The sequence below is a fragment of the Hylobates moloch genome, unplaced genomic scaffold (genome assembly GCF_009828535.3).
Source record: "Hylobates moloch isolate HMO894 unplaced genomic scaffold, HMol_V3 SCAFFOLD_7, whole genome shotgun sequence".
NCBI classification, from domain to species: domain Eukaryota; kingdom Metazoa; phylum Chordata; class Mammalia; order Primates; family Hylobatidae; genus Hylobates; species Hylobates moloch.
Window position 1 is genome coordinate 87,810,372 of NW_026652282.1, and position 20,345 is coordinate 87,830,716.

The 20,345-nt window shown below is 37.1% G+C and overlaps 1 protein-coding gene across 1 annotated transcript in view; it reads left to right on the top strand.

Moving 5' to 3' along the window:
* IL1RAPL2 (interleukin 1 receptor accessory protein like 2) overlaps positions 1–15,762 on the top strand; it is a 1,126,326-nt gene extending 1,110,564 nt beyond the window's left edge. Inside the window, exons 10-11 of the mRNA XM_032757406.1 lie at positions 3,091–3,261; positions 14,894–15,762. Coding sequence (XP_032613297.1) covers positions 3,091–3,261; positions 14,894–15,591 — 869 coding nt within the window. The 3' untranslated portion in view covers positions 15,592–15,762. The remainder of the gene's footprint in view (positions 1–3,090; positions 3,262–14,893) is intronic.
* The last annotated feature ends 4,583 nt before the right edge of the window (positions 15,763–20,345 follow it).

Here is a 20,345-nt window from a genome sequence, read left to right on the forward strand (position 1 = left end):
CATTTATTTAACCTTTCAATTTTTCAGTCATTAAATATTTAAGTGTCTACTAAGTGGCAGGGACTATGCATGATGCATTTACTTATATTCTTCATCTGGATTAACACTACAGTCACACACACACACACACGTACTATAGTACTATAGTAGGTAGTAGGTATATAATAATCAACAAGATTACACAGTATTTGCTCTGTAGAAACTAGGGGAGTTTAGCACTCTGTTTAGCACAGCTGCAGAACAACTGAGTTATAAACACGAATGGCTTCTTGATAGGGAACAGGATTCGAATCAGATTTTATAACAGAAAAGGACAAACGTAACAAAAGGAAAATTCTTCTACAAAATGTTTCGTTATCTTCCTTATAACTTCTCTCTTTATTAGGAACAGCATACCTATGGTAACCACTGTGCCAGCCCTCTTCTTTACACTGTTCTGTCTGCATTGTGCTCTATTTCCAGGTTCCTCAGATGAGCTTAGTCAGCATGATTTAGCACAAAGGAAGGCTCATTAGCCTTGCCTAGAAAAGCGGTGCTGCTGAACAGCCTTTTGGTTTAGAAACTATTTTCAGGCCTTGCTGTTAACCTTATTTGCATCATGTTGTTGATTTTGCTTTATCTATCTTGCTCCTCTTTGTGAGCAACAGCTGCAGCTATTCATGAGGTTTCCTTGGCTGTCTGCATAAGACTGAAGTGCATTATTTAAACTGTAGCATCCGTGTCACTGCTGGCTCACTAGCTGGTATCCTAGAACTTCTGGGACATCTGACATGGTGGCTTTGAGAGCTATCTTCCTGCTCTGGCCAGCCACCATAAGCTCTTCACCTTTAGTTCATCTTAAAGGGACATGAATGAAACCAGAAGCATTCATTTTTTCAACAAATGGTGTGCTTCTAGAATGCGAGGTAAAATTTATAATCCAGATGTGTTGGGTGTTAATACGTACCAAGGACATGCATGCTGTTTGTCACAGCTTGGAAAATGTAAGTATAGAAGTACTTCTAGGGGTAAGTGTTTGTAGCATTGAACTGCAATATCAGAATATAGGTGGAGCCAGTAAGGACAGAACCAAGAATATGTGAGTTTAGTATGTTTGGAAGACAAATAACCATAGTACAAGCAATAGGACAGGAGTCTAGAAGGTCTGGTCAGATGGGTAAAGAAGTCAAGTAGCCATTGCAGATGCTCAACAAATAATTGTTGAATGAATTAATAAGTGGTTGAATTTAGGGAGGTTTGTGAAACAGGAAAGTTATCAAAGTCAGAGAGAGTAACAGGGTCTGGTCTGACATTATGGAGTTTGAGGCAGCAACACTATCAAGAACAATGAAATATATTCTGCTCATGTGAATGGAGCTATTTGTCCTTTGGCCTATTTTATTCTTCCAGCTGTGTATCATCGGCAGCTCTGAGTCCCAGGTGAGTAATTATAGCTGGAGAAAGTCAGGGGCCTGCAGGTGTATCCTGCACGTGATTGGAACAAGGGCAGAGGTGCTAGGATTACCAGGAGGTTCTTACATTAGCATTGCTTATGAACATTCTCACTTCCAAGCAGAACTTTATGCACACCAGTGGAATGCACCCAACTTGTAAGCGAAATGATCTCAACTACCCAGGGCAGTCCTTCATGTACATTTGCTTCCAGGCAATCAAGTAATCCAACCAAGGTTTATGGAAGCCTTTTGCAGCCAGAAAAGATGCTAAAGAGTATTAACCCTTTCTCCTTCTTTCAGGCACCATCTTAATATAAATAACCAGAATTTCTTTTGTTTGGGAGTGGTGAAGGCTAAAATCTTACTAAAATTAGAACAACATAATCCTACTTCAGAGATAGGGAGGTCTCATCTACTCCTAAAAGAGGGTGTCTATAGCACATATGTCTATAGTTTATTCCTCCTTCAGCATGTAGAATGAAATCATGGTGTGGGTTGTGGTGGAAGTAAATGAGCGGCTGCTTCATTTTAAAAATTACCTTGTCGTCAGGTTTTAGATATGTTCTAATTAGGTATGTTTTAATAGAAAATATTGATGTGTTTGAGAAAGAAATCCTGAAATTTTTAACAGTCTTTCGCAGTTATTATTTGTAAGTAACTGGGTTAACTAATAGTTCACAGGAGTCTGTGCTCTCTACATTAACTTTAAAAAAATTTTTTTAATAAGGGAATTTTGAAAATCTCACTATAACTTTTTCAGTATGGATGTGGTCCATCTAAAACCTTCAGAAACTAATACCTCAAGTAGCTATGTTCATTAACATTTTGCAGGAAAAAAAAATTGTATGCATACATGCACATTTTCTCTCTGGAGAGACTGGCTCTGAGCCAATACAGCAAAAGAGGAAAAAATACACTTGTAAAGCACAGTTAACTCCCTGACTAAATGTGTGGAGGGAAAATCTAATTTGGCAGTACTGGACGGATGTATATTTTGAAACAAAGGCTTCTTTTGGAAGCTTGTGTCATATTAGTTGGCCATGAACTGAACAAGAGTAACAGGCAATGCACTTGTATAAAACCCAGCTGCTGTCTCTAATATTTGGTAATGAACTGCTTTTTGTATATGAAGATGACGACACTAACCAACTGGAACTATGGCATGTGCTGTGAACAGTGTCTCCAGGAGCAAGGCTGGATTATTTCAATCTTCCACACTCTAGGGCCCAGCCCCTGTTGGATCTTTTGCACATATTTGTGCAAACAAGGTATAGTCTGTGGCCAAGTAACAGAGCCAAGCCAACTGGAAAATAAAGGGGTTAAATCCATGACTTTGGTCTATTTAGTCCTGCATTCAAACACACTGAGCTAATCATTCACACATCATTGAGTATTACAAATGCATATAGTCACTGAAAGTCACAAATAATAATTCTTTTATTCTGTTCTGACTATAGGTGGCCCATTGCATAAGTTTCAATTCATATCATATGACTAGGTTATTTTGAAAGGGATTAGATTTCCTATATCATGGCATGTGACTTATTTTTTTCCAATTATTAAAGACGGTCACTAATTATTGTGCTATTCCTGCCTCTTAGTACTCAAAGAGAACCTGCTAATAGTTACAACCCTTTTGTTGTTCTTTATGTTTAAGACAACAAGGAATATGATGCCTATCTCTCTTATACAAAAGTGGACCAAGATACTTTAGACTGTGACAATCCTGAAGAAGAGCAGTTTGCTCTTGAAGTACTGCCAGATGTCCTGGAAAAACACTATGGATATAAACTCTTCATCCCAGAAAGAGACCTGATTCCAAGTGGAAGTAAGTACTTTCAAATTTTGTGTTTAAAACGTTCTGTTTCTTTTAGGATGTTATGTGAAGGCTTCAAACATCAGAGCCAAGTATTTAGACAGTTGTTTCTCATAGTAGAGTTTCTTAAATCCAAATTTTTCCCATATGTCTATGTTCTGACTTTCTAGCATCTGAATATTTTTAAAGGCATTCTCACTAATATTTTGGGTATGATTTCTAAATTGTGCCATAATGGTCATTTTTATTATATTGCCTTAGTATCCTGAAAAGCATTATGATCTTTTAAAAAAATCTGTAAAAGTTAGTTAAAGCCTTTTCAATATATTTCAGTTCCAAAGCTAGTCTTCTGTCACTGAACGTCTACTTATACCTACAATTATTGTCACTAATGGCTTTGAATCTATGCCTTTCAACCTTGTTATTCATTATGCCTTGTCACTTATTTCCAGATTTGTGGAAAAATTCACTTAAAAAGGTATATGAGGCCATTGGGTACAGCACTCTCACTGTGTACTTAAATTATTTTCAAGACACTTGAATGCTAGGCTTGAATGCTATTTTTAAGTTATGCTACACATTGAAAGCTATATTGAGGCTTTCAGAATAAATTCAGTTTCAAGTCAAAATATGTACTTTTTTCCCATTAACGTCCAGAGTGCATACACATACACAGTAAAGTATAAGGAGAACACAGAGAAATCTAAGACATAGTCCCTGCTCTCGAAGAGCTTAAAATGCCATTGAGGAAAATATAAGTTCTAGAACTCATTTGCATATAAGTACTAATATCCTTGAGAGGGGAAGATTGAACTGGTAACTATAAATCATAACATGTTAATTTCAACATGTGATAATAACAAAATAAAAAGCTTATATTACCAGTACTTGACAGTGTATAAAATAATTTCACATACATTACTTCATTTCATTTTTACAGTAACCCTGTGTTGTGAGAGAGTAGGTACTTACATCCTCATGCTGAGGAAGCAAAACCCCAAAATCGTCCAAGATCAAACAGTTGGCAAATGGTAGAGCTGGCAGTGGAACCTAGATTTATTTGACTTTGGTTCTCACTCTGCTAGATCATGCTGCTCCTCAATAACATTTATTCAGATTACCAGCAGGCCGCCTTGGTCACTAAGCTGACAGGAGACAAATGGAAACAAATGGGTTTTGATTGTTCATCTCTTTTCTTAGGGTTCATTTATGTCTGTGTATGTTGATGTGTGCACGTTAGTACGCACACTTAGAAATGCATGGAAAGGAACAAAGAAGGCAATATTTACTGGTTTATTTTTTCCTCCTCCACAAATTTAAGAATTCCCCAAGCTTCTTATCATGGTCCTTCATTCTTTTCTTTCTGCAGTTTTCCCCATACTATCCTATATTTATTTTTTCTCCAAGGAACATCCTGATACCCCACTTTTACGACTTGAAATACTATTCTACATTTGTTGTTTCTCTAAGAAACATCCTGATACCTCAGAGTCATTTTTCATTCTTCTGTGTCTTTCTCCCAAATCCAGTGTCCCTTGCATTTTTTTCATTCTCACTTTTCCATCCTAGTGTAGGCCCTAATTATCTAACTCCTTCAATGTTAATTATCCCTCTACCTTCCTTATCTTTCCTCCCATCCATTCAGCCCCACTAATATCAAGTACATCTCCTCGATCATGTCACTTCTGTGTTCAACAAATGAATCATTCACTATTTACTACAGGATAAAATTTATAACCCTTAGCTAAACACTTCTACAATCTTTTGCTAGCCCAGATTTATCCTCTAAATTTGTCTCCTACCACTTCCTCTACTCATACTTTCCACTCTAGCCAAACTGTGCCTTTGATATACATTGTATGTCCCTGTAATGCATTTGTTCATGTTTGACTATGACTTTGCAAATCCTACTTATCCTTCTCCATATCACTGCCTCTGTGAAAGGTCCGTAATAATCTCTCCAGCTGTAGAATTCATGGTGTATAATCACTTATTTGACAGTAAATTTGTACTCCTGTGACATTTTGCATTTTAAAATAATTTTACTAGCTTTTCATCTATTTATGTCTTTTCTAGCCAGCAAGATTATAAACTCCATGAGGACAGGGACTGTATCTCATTTATTTTTGTATCCCTATAGTCATATAGCAGAAGACTTGAGCTCATTAGATGCTTCATAGATGTTTATTGATTTTGTTTGAAAAATGTCATCAGGATGGGCAGAGATTTTATAGTCCACAGAAAATTCTTTTAATGCTTTAAAATCAGACTGAGTAGGGTCTTGGATCTTGGGTCCTCAATGGTGCACAGGAAGACTCCTTTTACAAGTAATCCATTTGGGACAACTATGCAGTTTTTAGATGCAACCACTGGAGGGTGTTTGATTTTAATCCTTCCTTCCTGAACGAGGAAATTCATGTTCTCTGAATTCCGATTTGTGAGTGTAACCTGCAGAGGCTCTTAAAAAGGCCCTTTGACAATTTTTCCTTTCCATCAACATTTTAGAGTTAGCTGAGCAGTCACCATGTTAGGATTAACGAGTTTTTCCTTGGCATTTTTAGCACGCATTCAGGAAGTCAATGAAGTATATGAATAATATACTTGATTTACACATGAATGACAGAGTAGAACATTTTGGACTTGGTGTATATGTGTTATTAAAGAAGCTTCTGTGGTCTGTATTTTCAACCATTGGTACAGATTTAACAGCTTATACTATATAAATATAGACACATTCCTGTGGGGGGGGGGAAGCCTAGTTACAGTATTATAAGCTGTGTTTGTCCCTCACATCTCATTTAAAACATGTTGACCTAAGACTACTCCTTCCTCTGAAAACTAGCAATGAGGCCTTTGAGGACTATGAAAGCAGACTTCATAAAATCATTCTTGATCCACAACAATAATTTTCTGTGAATCAAATTAATGACATCTATGATATAAACCCATTCATATTTAATGTCTTCACTTTTGATGTATCTTCAGTCTTTTTGTACTACTCTCACGGTATTCCAACTCAACCTCATCAACACACAAACCTTTCCAATGTACACAGTTTCAAAAGTACATGAAAATCTCTCCCTCTCTCTCTCTCTCTCTCTCTCATATAACCAAGAATTCTCAGAAATCTTGGTTACAAAGATGTCACTTTCCAAGGTGAGCTGGGGGTGTCTGTGCCACCCATGCCCTACCAGGAATATGTTGTCCTTTGGCCATTATTAACCAGCAGAGATGGGGAGATTTGATGCAAATATTTTTCCTAAATGCTGAAACTGAGTGTTCCGATCTGGACATTATTTTCCTGGCAGTGACTACCTTTCCATTCTTGAGCCTGTGGCCAGGATCTTCCTTATGTTTTCTCAGGTTGGGTGCCTAAATATGGCAAGAATTCTTGCTTTCCAGTAAAAGTTTGGTCTGTCTTTTCCCAGACTAGAAACATCTGTCCCTGAGAGTAGCGAAAGCAACTTTGTTGCCAACAGGCATCTGAATGTCAGAAGTGACAGGCAACCAGAAGAAAGCCAGATAGAAACCACCCTATTCAAACTGCCTAGAGACACAAACTTGAGAAGTAGAGATTTTTCTCACCCATGCAGCTGCTGGTTTTTGTGGTATAAACTACTCTACACAGAGCACATTGTGTTCATGGGGCCTAGAGGATCCTTGAGGAATGAACAGATGTGCTGTGAAGCTGACATGTGACCAACAGAACCCAGCTGTGCAATTGAGATCCTGAGATTGGGGACATTTTTGGATGAGTACCATTTAGGCTCTTGGGCCTATCTTATCTCAGTGTTTTTGTAGAGATTAAATAAAAACCAAAAATGTAAAAAGTTATTGAATCAGGCTGAGGGCCACTGGTCAGATGGAGAAAATAGCATTCTAAAACTAAAAGTAGAAACAACCCAATCCTGTACTCTTTGTTTCCCTTTAAAAGTAAGAAAGTAAGGTGCTGAAAGGTGCATATGCAATATTTATTAACAATTATAAATTAAGCCAGTTTTGGATGAAGCTTTAGAAAAAGCTACAGATGTCTAAGTGGACTTTGAAGAGGAAAAAAAATCCTTGGAAGGCTTTTACCTCAATTTCCCTTTCTATTTATAGAAAGACTATGAGGATCCCTATGTGAGTTGTTCATGCATGATTGCATTCAAGAAATAAACTAGAAAACTAAAAATATTATCATGCTTATGGTTTACTGGCCACATCTTTTTAAATTATATTTATGAATTTAGCCTCATGTGTCAAATCATCTTTTCATTTGTCTTTATGCTCAATTTTCCATGAAGGAATCCTAAGACTTTCAGTAATTTAAGGGAAAAAGTATAATGTCTGATTACATTCTTGCATTTGGTAGACTTTCCTCACTAATCTAATCTTCAATTCTTTAATGCTTAGTACTAGCCATGTGATTGTGTTGACAATGAAATGACAAATGACTGGAGAATACATCTGGTGTCAGATGATCCCTAGTTACTTCTGAAGTGAGGCATGCAAAAAAACATTTTTGTACGTGGATCTGTAAGCATTCATTGCCACTAGTTCCTCTAATAGCCGAACAGATTGGACACCATTTAATTAAGTTGTCTTTGGGGAGTAATAAAATCGTTTTCCAGACAATCTGATGTCTGTGACCTAAAAAGTTTGAGGGAGGGGTGACGTGAACAATCATGGAAATTTAACATATTGTGTGAACTTTACTCACATAGAATAAAATTGAACGTGTCCACCATCCCCTTCATGTTAAAGTCAAGAGAGAAAAAACTGTACTTCAATATGTCTAGCAATGTACTGAGGTCAATAGAATAATGTTTCTCATCAAAGTTTGAGGTAGAGGTTAGAGTTGATTATGTAGAATTTCGTTCAGGAAATCTGCTGTTTGGGTGGCACAAAGGACAGGCATCTTAAACAAACAAACAAACAAAAAACATAGTATAAAACCAGGATAAGATTGTCTTAAGTACTGAAGGAAACACAGAAAAGACTGTAAGTAAGTGGCTTTGTTCCATATTCATTAAGGCTGCACCAGTGAGAATTAGTTACACTACAAGCTTTTAGGGCTTCAGAAGGGAGAAAGAAAGAGGTGGACGGTATTTTGCAGGTTTGCTTTCTTTGCTACTCTCCACTTTATGTTTCTTTCAATCTTCTCTAAATGTGTCCCATTCCCTACCTCTACTCTCTGTGAAGAGGTGAAGAGAGAAGAGAAAGAAGACAGAAATGTGGACAGCATTCAGAGTGGATTCTTCACGCTGTCATGCTTCCCCACTCACCCACAGGTGAAATGTGAAAGTACAGGATTCATTACTAGAAATATAGCCTCCAAACTCAGAACTGTAAATACACACAATTCCCTGTAGTCATCAGGTCTCAGCAAATTCATGTTAGCTGCTGAGTCAATGACTAATCAAAATTAATTAGGACCCTCATACTATAGAGAACAAAACTCCTGCCTAAGAAATTTAGCTCAGCTAACTGTGAATTATCAAGCCAAGAATTTGGAAGGGGAGAGGGCAGGAAAGGTTTTTGTAGGACAAGTAATATCACACATATTTAGAAAGGCTCCCAGCCAGGCACGGTGGCTCACGCCTGTAATCCCAGCACTTTGGGAGGCCGAGGCGGGCAGATTTCCTGAGGTCAGGAGTTCAAGAGCAGCCTGGCCAATGCGGTAAAACCCCATCTCTACTAAAAATGCAAAAACTAACTGGGCGTGGTCGCAGGTGCCTGTAATCCCAGCTACGTGGGAGGCTGAGGTAGGAGAATTGCTTGAACCCAGGAGACGAAGGTTGCAGTGAGCCAAGATCACGCCACTGCACTCCAGCCTGGGCAACAGAGCAAGATTCCGTCTCAAAAAAAAAAAAAAAAAAGTCTTCCTATACACACACACACACACACACACACACACACACACACACACGGCTAAATTAACATTATGTAGCCTCAGTCTCCATGGCAAACAACAGATACAGAATCTTACATCTGTCAGAGACAGAATCAAGACCTAAAATCTTTAGCAACATCAGCCAAGATAGAGTCAACGTGTATAACTATGCCAGTAGGTTAGTATTTAGAATCATTATATAAAACTCAGATAGTATTTTTAGTGAGACTACATTATAAAGTAACCCACTGTAAGCCTCTAGTTATAGCAAATGTGTGATATTTTCCCCAACTATGTAGTGGTGAATAATATATTTTTCTTTGATATATAGGCAACATATGTAGGCTTGATTTTAGGTCTTGATATATTAACCTATAGGTTTTATAAATAGTGTTGATAGCTATAAATTAGCTAACATTCACCAAAAATTAGTGGAGTATTATCTCTTTTGATGCATCCTGTCTCACCCTAATGGTGTGTCTTTTTAACTAATAATAGCTGCTGTGCATAACTGTGAATTTAAGCATATCAAATTACTATTATATGAATCTGGAAAGTAATAAATTATGCTTTTGTTTACAGGCTAAGTATTTGTCTTTTACCTTCTTAAAAAATATATCCTATATGCTGCTGATAATGACCTTGACATTAGTGGAGGTGTCAACACAAAAATAATTTACAAGGAGGTAAATGATTAGTTTGAGAAATCAGATGGTTAGTAGGCAGGAGTAAGACCACATAGAAATTCATGAATATAGAGTTTTTCCTCCCATGTCCTTCTTGCCTACATCTGCAGTAGACTCGGTGGCCTGAGAATTAAGAAAGTACTGAATTCTTTTGGAAAAGTGTATGTTTCCCATTAGAAGCAATTTCTTTTGGGGCTACCATTCTTCCTGCTTCTATTTCCTCCTTCAGTTTGCCTTTTTCCTTCATTAATGAATGGCATAATTTGCTTTTAAGTCACTTTTCTAGATCTAATTCTATTTCTCCTCTAAATGCACTAGAATTTTGTTTTATTCAATGACCCTTGAAAGATATTTTAAAATTGAATTTGCTTTGTTTTTAATAAGGCTTTAGGTAGCAACTTTCTTTGCTTTTTACAAATACTGGTGCTACTGACATGATAGTTTTTTCATTTCTCTAATAAGTACATATCCCACGGAGAGTCTAGTGGCAAGGCATTTTATTCCAGAATATTTTCCTAACTCTCTGTCAACTCCCAGCAGAGACAAAATAAAAAGTTTTCTTTCATTTGCACTTATAATGTAAAAAAATGAATTTATATCAATTTAAGCACCCTATCAAAACTATGTTCAAGGAGACTTTTTTCTTTCTCTAATTGTTGAAGATTATGAATAGGTTAAATGTACTTGGCTTTGTTTCATGTCTCATAATCTGTTGTGGTTTCGCAGACTGGTCTAGAGAAACAGAAGGCTATCAGACACAGCCCCTTTTGGTCTTTTCTGTCATCAGAAGTTACATCAAACCACAGCTTGCAAAGAAATGACTTAGTGACCTTTTATTTAAGGGATATCTTATATTTTTATGTGGAAAAAGTCTTTTAAGGGATTCCTGCTACTCAGTTGCTAGATTTGCTGGAACAAGTCAGGGCAAGATTTAGTGAGTATTCATATGTGCTGTGGATTTAAGGATTTTTTTTTTTTTTTTTTTTGAAAAACGTTTCTTTATTATCTCTTCGTGGTAACAAGCTTTTAAAAACGTTTTCTGAAGGTTTCTAAAATGTCTTCCAAAAAACCACAACCCTATGAGGGCAAACCCCACTGCCTGTCAGGGACTACTACTAACTATGGGCTGGCAATGTCTTAACTTGATACCTGTTTCTGCTTAGATTATTTGAAACTTTTCCAAACCCAACCACCCTCCCTCCTTGGTCTTTAATTCAGAGGTGGCAAAACTTCTTTGTAAAGGTCCAGATAGTAAATATTTTAGGTTTTATAGATTATATATGGTCTCTGTTGCATCGTATCTTCTTATTCTTCTCTTTTACAACTCTTTAAAAATATATAAATCATTCTTAGCTCACAAGCCATACAAAAACAGGACATGGGCCTAATGTATCAGTCTCCAGATCACAGTCATTGGATGCAGACATACAACCCCGGGGTGAAGGGGAAACTGGGGCACTTGCTTCATAGAAGCCAGCAACAATTCCCTGGCTGAAGATTAGCAACTAAAAAATATGAACTCTACCTATTTGGTCTCTTCCTCATTTACTTTTGTTTTCCGTGATGGCTAAGTTCTTATATTTTCCCAAAGACAACAAAAGAAAACTTAAGAAGAGAAGGAAGAAGGAGGCAGAGGGAGATAGGATAGAGAGGAACAATGGGATAGGTAAAAAGAAAGAGCAAGAAAGAAAACAAAGAGGGAAGTAAAAAGAAAAGAGGATAAAAGGGCAGAAAAAGAAAGGGATAAAGACAGAGGTAGAGAGGGGGAAATGGGGGAGAAAAAGAGAGAAAAACAGAGAGCAAGCCAGAATATGGAAGCTAGGGCACAGTCTCGCCTTCTTTTCCTTAGAGCCAGTCAGCTCTTAGAGGCACCTCCCCAGCTGCTTTCAAACATTGAGGTTGCTGCCCAGCCACTGATCATCATCCCAAGAAGTGAAATGTGGGCTTCACATCTGAAAACTTCCCCTTGGTTTTTCACCAAGTGAAATGGAACACGAGATTCAGGGCCCAAGCAAATGGCTCATGTTTTCTTTGGGACACTGGGGCTGTGTCTACCCAGGGAAAATTTTGATGTACTGACTGACTGACTCTAGTGCATATGATTAATGTATATATAGGGCAAACCAGGATAATTTAGACCTTTTTTCTTCTACAGGAGGTTTTCAGCCGGAATTATCTGGATGGTTGCCTCAGCTCTCCACTAGGCTTTGCCAGAATAAGCACAGCCAGTAGAGTATGCAGGAGACAGGGACCACTCCCTCTCTCCAAGGTTCCCTTTAACTCCCACACCCTGTGCAGCTGAGTATAGTGGGACCTGTACTGACAGGCATTCCTTCTGGGGGCAAATGTAAATTCTGTCTAATAAGTCTCTAAGGAGCCCCAAGAACCCTAAATATTGCATACTGCTTAACTGTCAGATGGCAAAATATAATAGATGGATGAAAGGGGAAAACCATACTAATGGAGGGAAAATGTTACCCTGTTCCTTTCCTCATCCCAAAAAGAAGCTAGCAAAGCCAAAGCCCATGACATCCCAATCAAACGAATTAGTACATGTGCGTACAGTTTCTCTTATAAGTGTGGATACCTGGGTTGTAATTTTTTTTCTTTAAGTTGATAGACTCATGTATAGATATAGCTTTAGTTTCTAAAAGCATAGTTTAAAAGTGCATTTAAGGCTGAGGACAGAGGATTGTTTAAGGCCAGGAGTTTGAGACCAGCCTGAGCAACATAGTGAGACCCCCCTCTATATAAAATAATAATAAAAAATTAGCCGAGCATGGTGGCTGGCACCTGTAGTCCTAGCTACTCAGGAGGCTGAGGCAGGAGGATTGCTTGAGATCAAGAGGTCGAGGTTGCAGAGAGCTGTGTTTGTGCCACTGCATTCCAGCCTAGGTAACATAGCAAGACTCTTATCTCAAAAAAATAAAAAAATAAATAAAAGTACATTTAGACTACAAACTAACGCATAAAAATTCTGTTGTTCCTAGAGGTACACTTTATGTGACAGAGTGTTACTGACAAGGTTTGTACAAGGTTTAATTTTTTTTAATGGAATTACAAGCTGTAGTTAATTAGGGAACAATACTACTCAAAGTAACCCCTTGGTAAATTATTTTGTGAAGAATTATTCTATAAAATTAATAATGAATTCATAAATCACCCAGTAAAACTGTATCTTCATTGACTCCTGCACTGATATCATGATTCTGGGTTTGGGTTTTGTTCTGTTTTGTTTTGGAGGAAAGGTGAAAAGAATAATGAGAAAAATGCATGATAGTTTATTTTACTGTATCTTACAGATCCAACTTCTAATGATGAAGCTTCCCACATAACTTCTTTCTTTTTGGGAGCAGAAAGAAAGGAAGAAAATGAAGAGTCAGAGCTGTTGATACATTGGGAAAATATTTTTCCACTCTATTGAAACTTTCTACCTTTCCTTCCCTTCTGTTTCACCAGTTCTCTAAGTGATAATTACAGAGTGATAACTTCCCAATTACTATTTCTGTGGTGTTTTTTTGTTTCATTTTGTTTTTGTAGATTTCACTACTTATTTTTTCCCCTGAATGCATAATCTCTAAAATAAAACACTCAAAATTCTTAAAAGTTCCCTGTCTACTTAGACACTGCCTTATCCCGACGGATACAGTCATTGTAACTACTGCATGAGAAAGATCCTGAAATGTATTAAATCAAAACCCAAAGAACAGTAACAACAAATTGTTAAATGGGCAATTCTATGTGTATCTCTTAAAAGTTTCTTATTTATCTGTAGGGTATAAAGAAAGTTTGCTCATTTTCACTTGTAAAAGTTTTCTTGCTGCCAAGTAGTGAAAATAAAACCTTAGAAAAGAGAGATCATCTGTAAAATATGTATCTGTAAAATAAGTTTCTCTTTTCAAATTGCTTGTACTGAGCTGTTTGGTGGCCCCACAATATGTGCTGAATGTGACTCCTTGAAAGCAGTCTGTAACCTTGGGCAGATTTGTGTTGACAAATGTTGCTATGCTTCTTTCTGTAAGCACTGCTTCTGCTAGAGGGCACTGTACATTAGACAAGGCCTTGTGTTCTGCTTCGTAAAGACAGCTCTCTGGTGTAGCACCTGTGTCTAAGTCTCCATTTGTTAACACATGTGTGTGTTTCCTTTTTTGGCAGATAAGACTTTGGGAAGCATGATTCCAAAGGGATTATTTCATGTGATAAATAAATCCGGAGTCAGTTGAGTGTTTTTCTACCATGTAAAAGCAATAGATAACACATTCACCTCACTTTCAGAATTGCTCCACAAAGTAGGGCAAATACTTTTCAGTTGGTAGACTCCTTCACTGTTCATTTCACACCACCCCCAACCTCTGACTCTACTCTTCACTCTTCCTTGGAACAAAAGCAGCTAGTTCCAATTAAACTCATGGGCACAAACCACTTCCCTATCTCTGGGTTTGAAGGGCATAATGGAGAACCTAAGTTTGCAAATGACAGAAATAATCGGAGAAACAAGCTATGATTGTAAAAGAGATTTTCCACCATCTCTATATCACAGTTATCTCTCGAGTAGTTAGTATACATAGCCCCCTCCTTGTTTAGTAGTTGAAAACTAGGGGCCATAACATACAGTTAGTATTTGTCAATTACAATAAATAATATTAATAAAAATAAAATTAAAGAAGAAAAGCAAACAAAACCCATAAATACAGTAACTCTGCATTTATTAAAAGGATCCATTTCTCTTTTCATCGGCTCCTTGATTAGTTGTTCGCTTAGAGTACTAGCTTGGAAGCCTGACTTGAATTAAATGATTACATAAATAAAAATCACTGAAATACACGTAAGCTCTGAAGAAGTCAGAGTTTATGTTAGCCAACAAAACACTGTAAGTAATGGTGAGGGAAAGGAAAATAACGATTATAAGCAGTTTTTTTTTTTTTTTTTTCAGTTTTAAGGAAGGGAATGTACAATACAAGAAAAGAAAATGTGACGGACTTTAGTGAGAGACTGGATCTTTGCTATACTAGTGTGCAAACCTGATGCTTTAGAGACTGGCAATGTCTTTGTTTTACTCTTTCTCTCTTTCTGTGATTTGTAGCATACATGGAAGATCTCACAAGATATGTTGAACAAAGCAGAAGACTTATTATCGTGCTAACTCCAGACTATATTCTCAGACGGGGATGGAGTATTTTCGAACTGGAAAGCAGACTCCATAACATGCTAGTCAGTGGAGAAATCAAAGTGATTTTGATTGAGTGTACAGAATTAAAAGGGAAAGTGAATTGCCAGGAAGTGGAATCACTAAAGCGCAGCATCAAACTTCTGTCCCTGATCAAGTGGAAGGGACCCAAAAGCAGCAAATTAAATTCTAAGTTTTGGAAGCACTTAGTATATGAAATGCCCATCAAGAAAAAAGAAATGCTATCGCGGTGCCATGTTCTGGACTCCGCAGAACAAGGACTTTTTGGAGAACTCCAGCCTATACCCTCTATTGCCGTGACCAGTACTTCAGCCACTCTGGTGTCATCTCAAGCTGATCTCCCTGAATTCCACCCTTCAGATTCAATGCAAATGAGGCACTGTTGCAGAGGTTATAAACATGAGATACCAACCACGACCTTGCCAGTACCTTCCTTAGGCAACCACCATACTTATTGTAACCTGCCTCTGACGCTACTCAACGGACAACTACCCCTTAATAACACCCTGAAAGATACCCAGGAATTTCATAGGAACAGTTCTTTGCTGCCTTTATCCTCCAAAGAGTTTAGCTTTACCAGTGATATTTGGTAGTGAAAAATCTGAATTCCTCTGAACAGCTAGATGAGCATAGAGAATTTCTGCTATACCAAGCATAAAGTACACCTAATAACACTGAGGTGTTAAAAAAGTGTTTGAAGAAAAAGGTACAAAAATGGCTTTTATACTTAAATATTTTTGTTTACATTTCCAGAATAGTGGGGGGAAAGAAGGACCTGCTTTTGTAGTATGGCACCTTGTTCCAATGTACAGTTTTGATTTCTTCCTGAAAACAAAAATTTTAAAATCCTGTTGTCTTAGAGTAGGTTTTATGATAGCACAGGGACTGCATGCTTAGTAGGTGAGCTGTCTTGCCCATATTTAAAAAGATTTCAGTATTCACATGGTATTTGAAATAAAGAAAATTTAAAGACTTTAATTGAATTTGAAAATTCTGAACCAAGTTTAAGGGGAAAAATAACTTCTATAGAGTTCTGAAAACTCAGGAATTATCAAGAAAGAAATGTTGATGCACTCCAGTTGGAAGATTGTAGAGGAAGATCAGTTGAGAAAAAATGAGAACTTCTTCAACATAATGGACACTTTCTGTAGACTAAATCAACAGCTCATAATAACAGCTTTTAGTTTTATTAGGGAATCACATCTTCTGTAGGCAAATTGGTAGATAGGTAAACAATGTGCATTTCTTACGCAAATGAATAGACAGGCTGTGAGTTCTTTTAGGATGATTTTGAACAGCCCTTGTGGCTTTCTAATTCCAAAAGTTTTACAACTTTGAAAACACATTTTGAAGTACACATTTCATTGTTTGCTAACAAATTCACATTTGGATCTTTTCCTTGACCTGCTATAAGTATTATATGAAGATGTGGACATCTTCCTGCTTTTTTTCAACATCGTTGACATTTGAATTTAAATACATCTTGACTGCAAGTGTCAGCAATTGGAAAGAAGTACTGCAACAATATTCGCAGATGAAGTGATAAATGATTTATGTTTACTAGTGGTAGAGCAGCAATTGCACAGTTTCTCACCGGCAATGTAGTTATAAAACAGACTATTCTGTATATATAGTATATGGCCATCTGTGCAAGGCTTCTGCACAAGTATGTCTACTCCTGGTGCTTCGAAGAGTATACTTGATAGGCTAAACTTCTCCATCCTCACATAGTGACTGTGACTGTACCATGCCAGAAAATCCCTGTAAATAATCTAAGTATTGCCTATTTGCTGTAAGGAATGTGCTCCTATTCTAGTATTTATTATGGATTACTACTTTATGTTCTTTCCAATTAATCAAATTAGATGTGCTCTCCACCTAGATGCCTGTGAGGGTCATTTGTTAATCAAGGTCAATTTTGGCATTTTGCAATAGTTCTTAAATCATGTTCTTGGACAAACATAAAACAAGGACAAATGTACACAGTGTGTAAAAATTAATAATTTGCTCACCCCTTGTAATTGTGAATCCCAAATGTATAAGAGAACACCAGATAATATGCTTTATTTCTTTCAATCTTTTTTCATTATTGATTTTCTGTGATCCACGAGTTTTGGTCAAAGTACTTGTTTCTCTGTTGCTTTTCTGTATCTAGCCATTCAGAAAATGCATTCTGCACCAACAGTAGGTGAAAGCTTAGCAGTGATACATGTTCATTTCACAGCGGGACAATTAGTTGCTCCTTTGAAAAGTCCTGTTCAACACATGTCGGTGTTTTATAGATGTGCTTTTTCCACTGAGAAAGATAATTTTGTTCTGTAAAATCTATAAGTCTTTCAAAATGAAAATTTATCAGTTCTGAACTGTTTCCAAGTGTTATAAAGTTGTATTTACTCTGGTTGTTCTTTAATGCTATGTGTGATTACTAAGTTAAAAATCTGCATGAACTCATATACTCATGTAATAGAAGTTTTAAGTGACCAATTGTATTTTTTATTATATTATTTTTCACAGAAATCTAGATTAATTCAAATGAATGTTCGGTGGTATTTTTAAACGAATAGTTCTGTATTGAGCATGTAAGTTCTGAAAATATAACATGAGTCTCTCTGCTTACTCTATTTACAATGATTAAATGTGGGTAGCAATTTGAGTTGGCTGGCCACAATGTGTCCTTTCACTACTAGTAGGTACTCAAAAACAGAGCATTCACACTTGTGCTGGGGAACTTGACAAGAAACCTTTTCTACAATTTTCAGGAACGAATGTGTACACTATCTATAAAAATTTATTTCTAGATGGCAATTCAAAATTTAATTTTCATCTCAGATTTTTAAAAGATATAGCCCATAAGGGTATAATAAGTATTTAGTCTAGAACATGAAGTATTTTCCTAGTTGTATTCACAGAGGGAAAAACATTTCTTCTCAATTTTTCACTGAAATTGATTTTGGAAATCTAGAAAAACGCTGGTACAACTAGTTATCATATATTGATAACAAATTTATTGTTATGTTATTGTATGCAAGAATGTATACTTTTTAAAACAGGTTATTTTAAGGCAAAACATTCGGAAAATATAAGAAATGATGAGACAAATGAGAAATGTACAAAACCATAGACAAATAGGAAATTAAAATTGCATGAGAACAAACAATGCTCAAGGATATGGGCAATGTGTACATGGGTTTAATTAGGCAAAATATGAAATATGGTGGGATTGATAATCTATGGGCTCCAATATAACTATGGAAACTCTAAACAGTGGCCGCATGGTACCTGAAAAGAAGATGTCTGTACTCACTGCCTCTAAGCTTTAATTGAATTAGGTCTAAATCTGGTCCACTTTCAATCACTCATTCAAAAATATGAGTACAAAGAGAGTTGCAGGTTTCTGGTAAGGCTTGAACCAAAAATAGCATCATGTGAGAGGCTGATATTTTGTCTGAGGATTGATGGTTAACATGGTAGGGCATTGGAGGAAACGGCGCAATCAGAGGGTGAAACAGAGTTCAGTTATGAAAGAGAAGTTTATAGAGGTGTCCAAGAGGACATGGGAATGAGTAGTATCCTGGGGATAACTTCCACAACAGGTTGGAGAATGGTAAGTGTGAGAAGGAAAAAAAATTCTTGCAGGAAAGAGAAGGAGAGTCTTTGACCCATGTAGTATTTGAAGGGCTTACAAGAGTATGAAACCACTGCTATAAAGCATTTACTGCCATTTGACATTTTGTTTTTAAATAAATTGGTTGGTTTTTACCAAGTATTTTCTAGAAAATTGAGTAATGGCCAAGGGAAATATCCTGAAAATTGCACATATAAATCTTTACACTCCTGATATTCATTTCCCAAGTTGAGGTAGTGTGCTGATAAAACCAGACTCAAGACAGAAAATAGTTCCGTAGTGACCAGTTACGTTTGAACACTTGCAATTGTTGTTGCTCTTTTCTAGGACAGAATTTGATGTTGAAAATTGTCTGGCTCCAATTTCCCTATTACTCATGCATTTTTCTACTATGTCTGATAGGAGATCACAGTGTTGAGCATTAAGGCTTTCTGATGAATGTATGGAGTAGTTTGATAAACAATAATCATTCACTTCAAACTCTTACATCAAACTTGTCTTGGTTTAGAACTGGATTCAGCCACAGGAAATGTAAGCTTATTCAGCAGTCCATTTAATTACTGTGAGATCAGAACTGGTAAAGTCACCTACACTCATCTAACTTGTCTTTCCAAATGCTCACTGCTGTTTGCTCAACATTTTCTCCAAATGGTATTAAAGTAAATCATGAGCATTTATTGAGTGCCCACTGTGAACTGGCCACTGCATAAAGTATAATAGAAATCCTTTAAAATATTGAAGTCCCTGTGCTCAAGTAGTTTACACATCGTATACATGAAGAAAGGGGGGTATTTATAAAACACATTTAAGTATAGGAAAATTAATATTGTACATGCAGAGCAGGTAAGTGAGGTGGGGCAATTCAGTGCTGACTGGGGCAAGATAAAAGTTTGGAATAGATCCAACAGTGGTGAAGAATAGGAATTTCTCAAGTGCGGAGAATAGCACATGAGAAGATTCAACAAAGAATAAGTCAGTCTTATTTAGCTGATAGCAAGTACATTTGGTTGGCAAGAGCAGACTGTGTGAGGACATAATAAGAAATAAGAGCCAGGTGCAGTGGCTCATACCTGAAATCCCAACACTTTGGGAGGCCGAGGCTGGCCAATCACTTGAGTCCAGGAGTTTGCGAACAGCCTGGGCAATATGGCAAAACCCTGTCTCCACCAAAAAAATACAAAAATTAGCCAGAAGTGGTGGTGTGTGCTTGTAGTCTCAGCTACCCAGGAGGCAGAAGTGGGAGAATTACTTGAGCTTGGGAGGCAGAGGTTACAGTGAGCTGAGATTGTGCCACTGCACTCCAGCCTGTGCAACAGAGCAAGACCCTGTTGAGAGAGAGGGAGAGAGAACTAAGGCTGAGAAATGTGGTGGAGCATTCATCTGATAGCAGATGCAGGAAAAAGTAGACAAGGGGAGATAGTGGAGGCAGGGAGACCAGCTAAGATGCTGTTATCATAGTTCAGGCGTGAGGTGAGAAATGATGTAGCTAGGGTGGTGACCTGGATACTCAGAAAAAGGCAGATCTGAGGAGGGAGAGAAATAGGCAGGATGTGGGATTTGATGAACATAGTCTCTGTTACTAACATGCTGAGCAATTGTTTTCCATTAACACCAGAAGATGAAACACAATTTAGGCAGGAAAGTTGTAGGAAAGCGGGCCTTTACGTCTTCTTTCTTTCTTTCTTTTCTTTTTTTTTTTCTTTTTGAAATGGAGTCTCACTC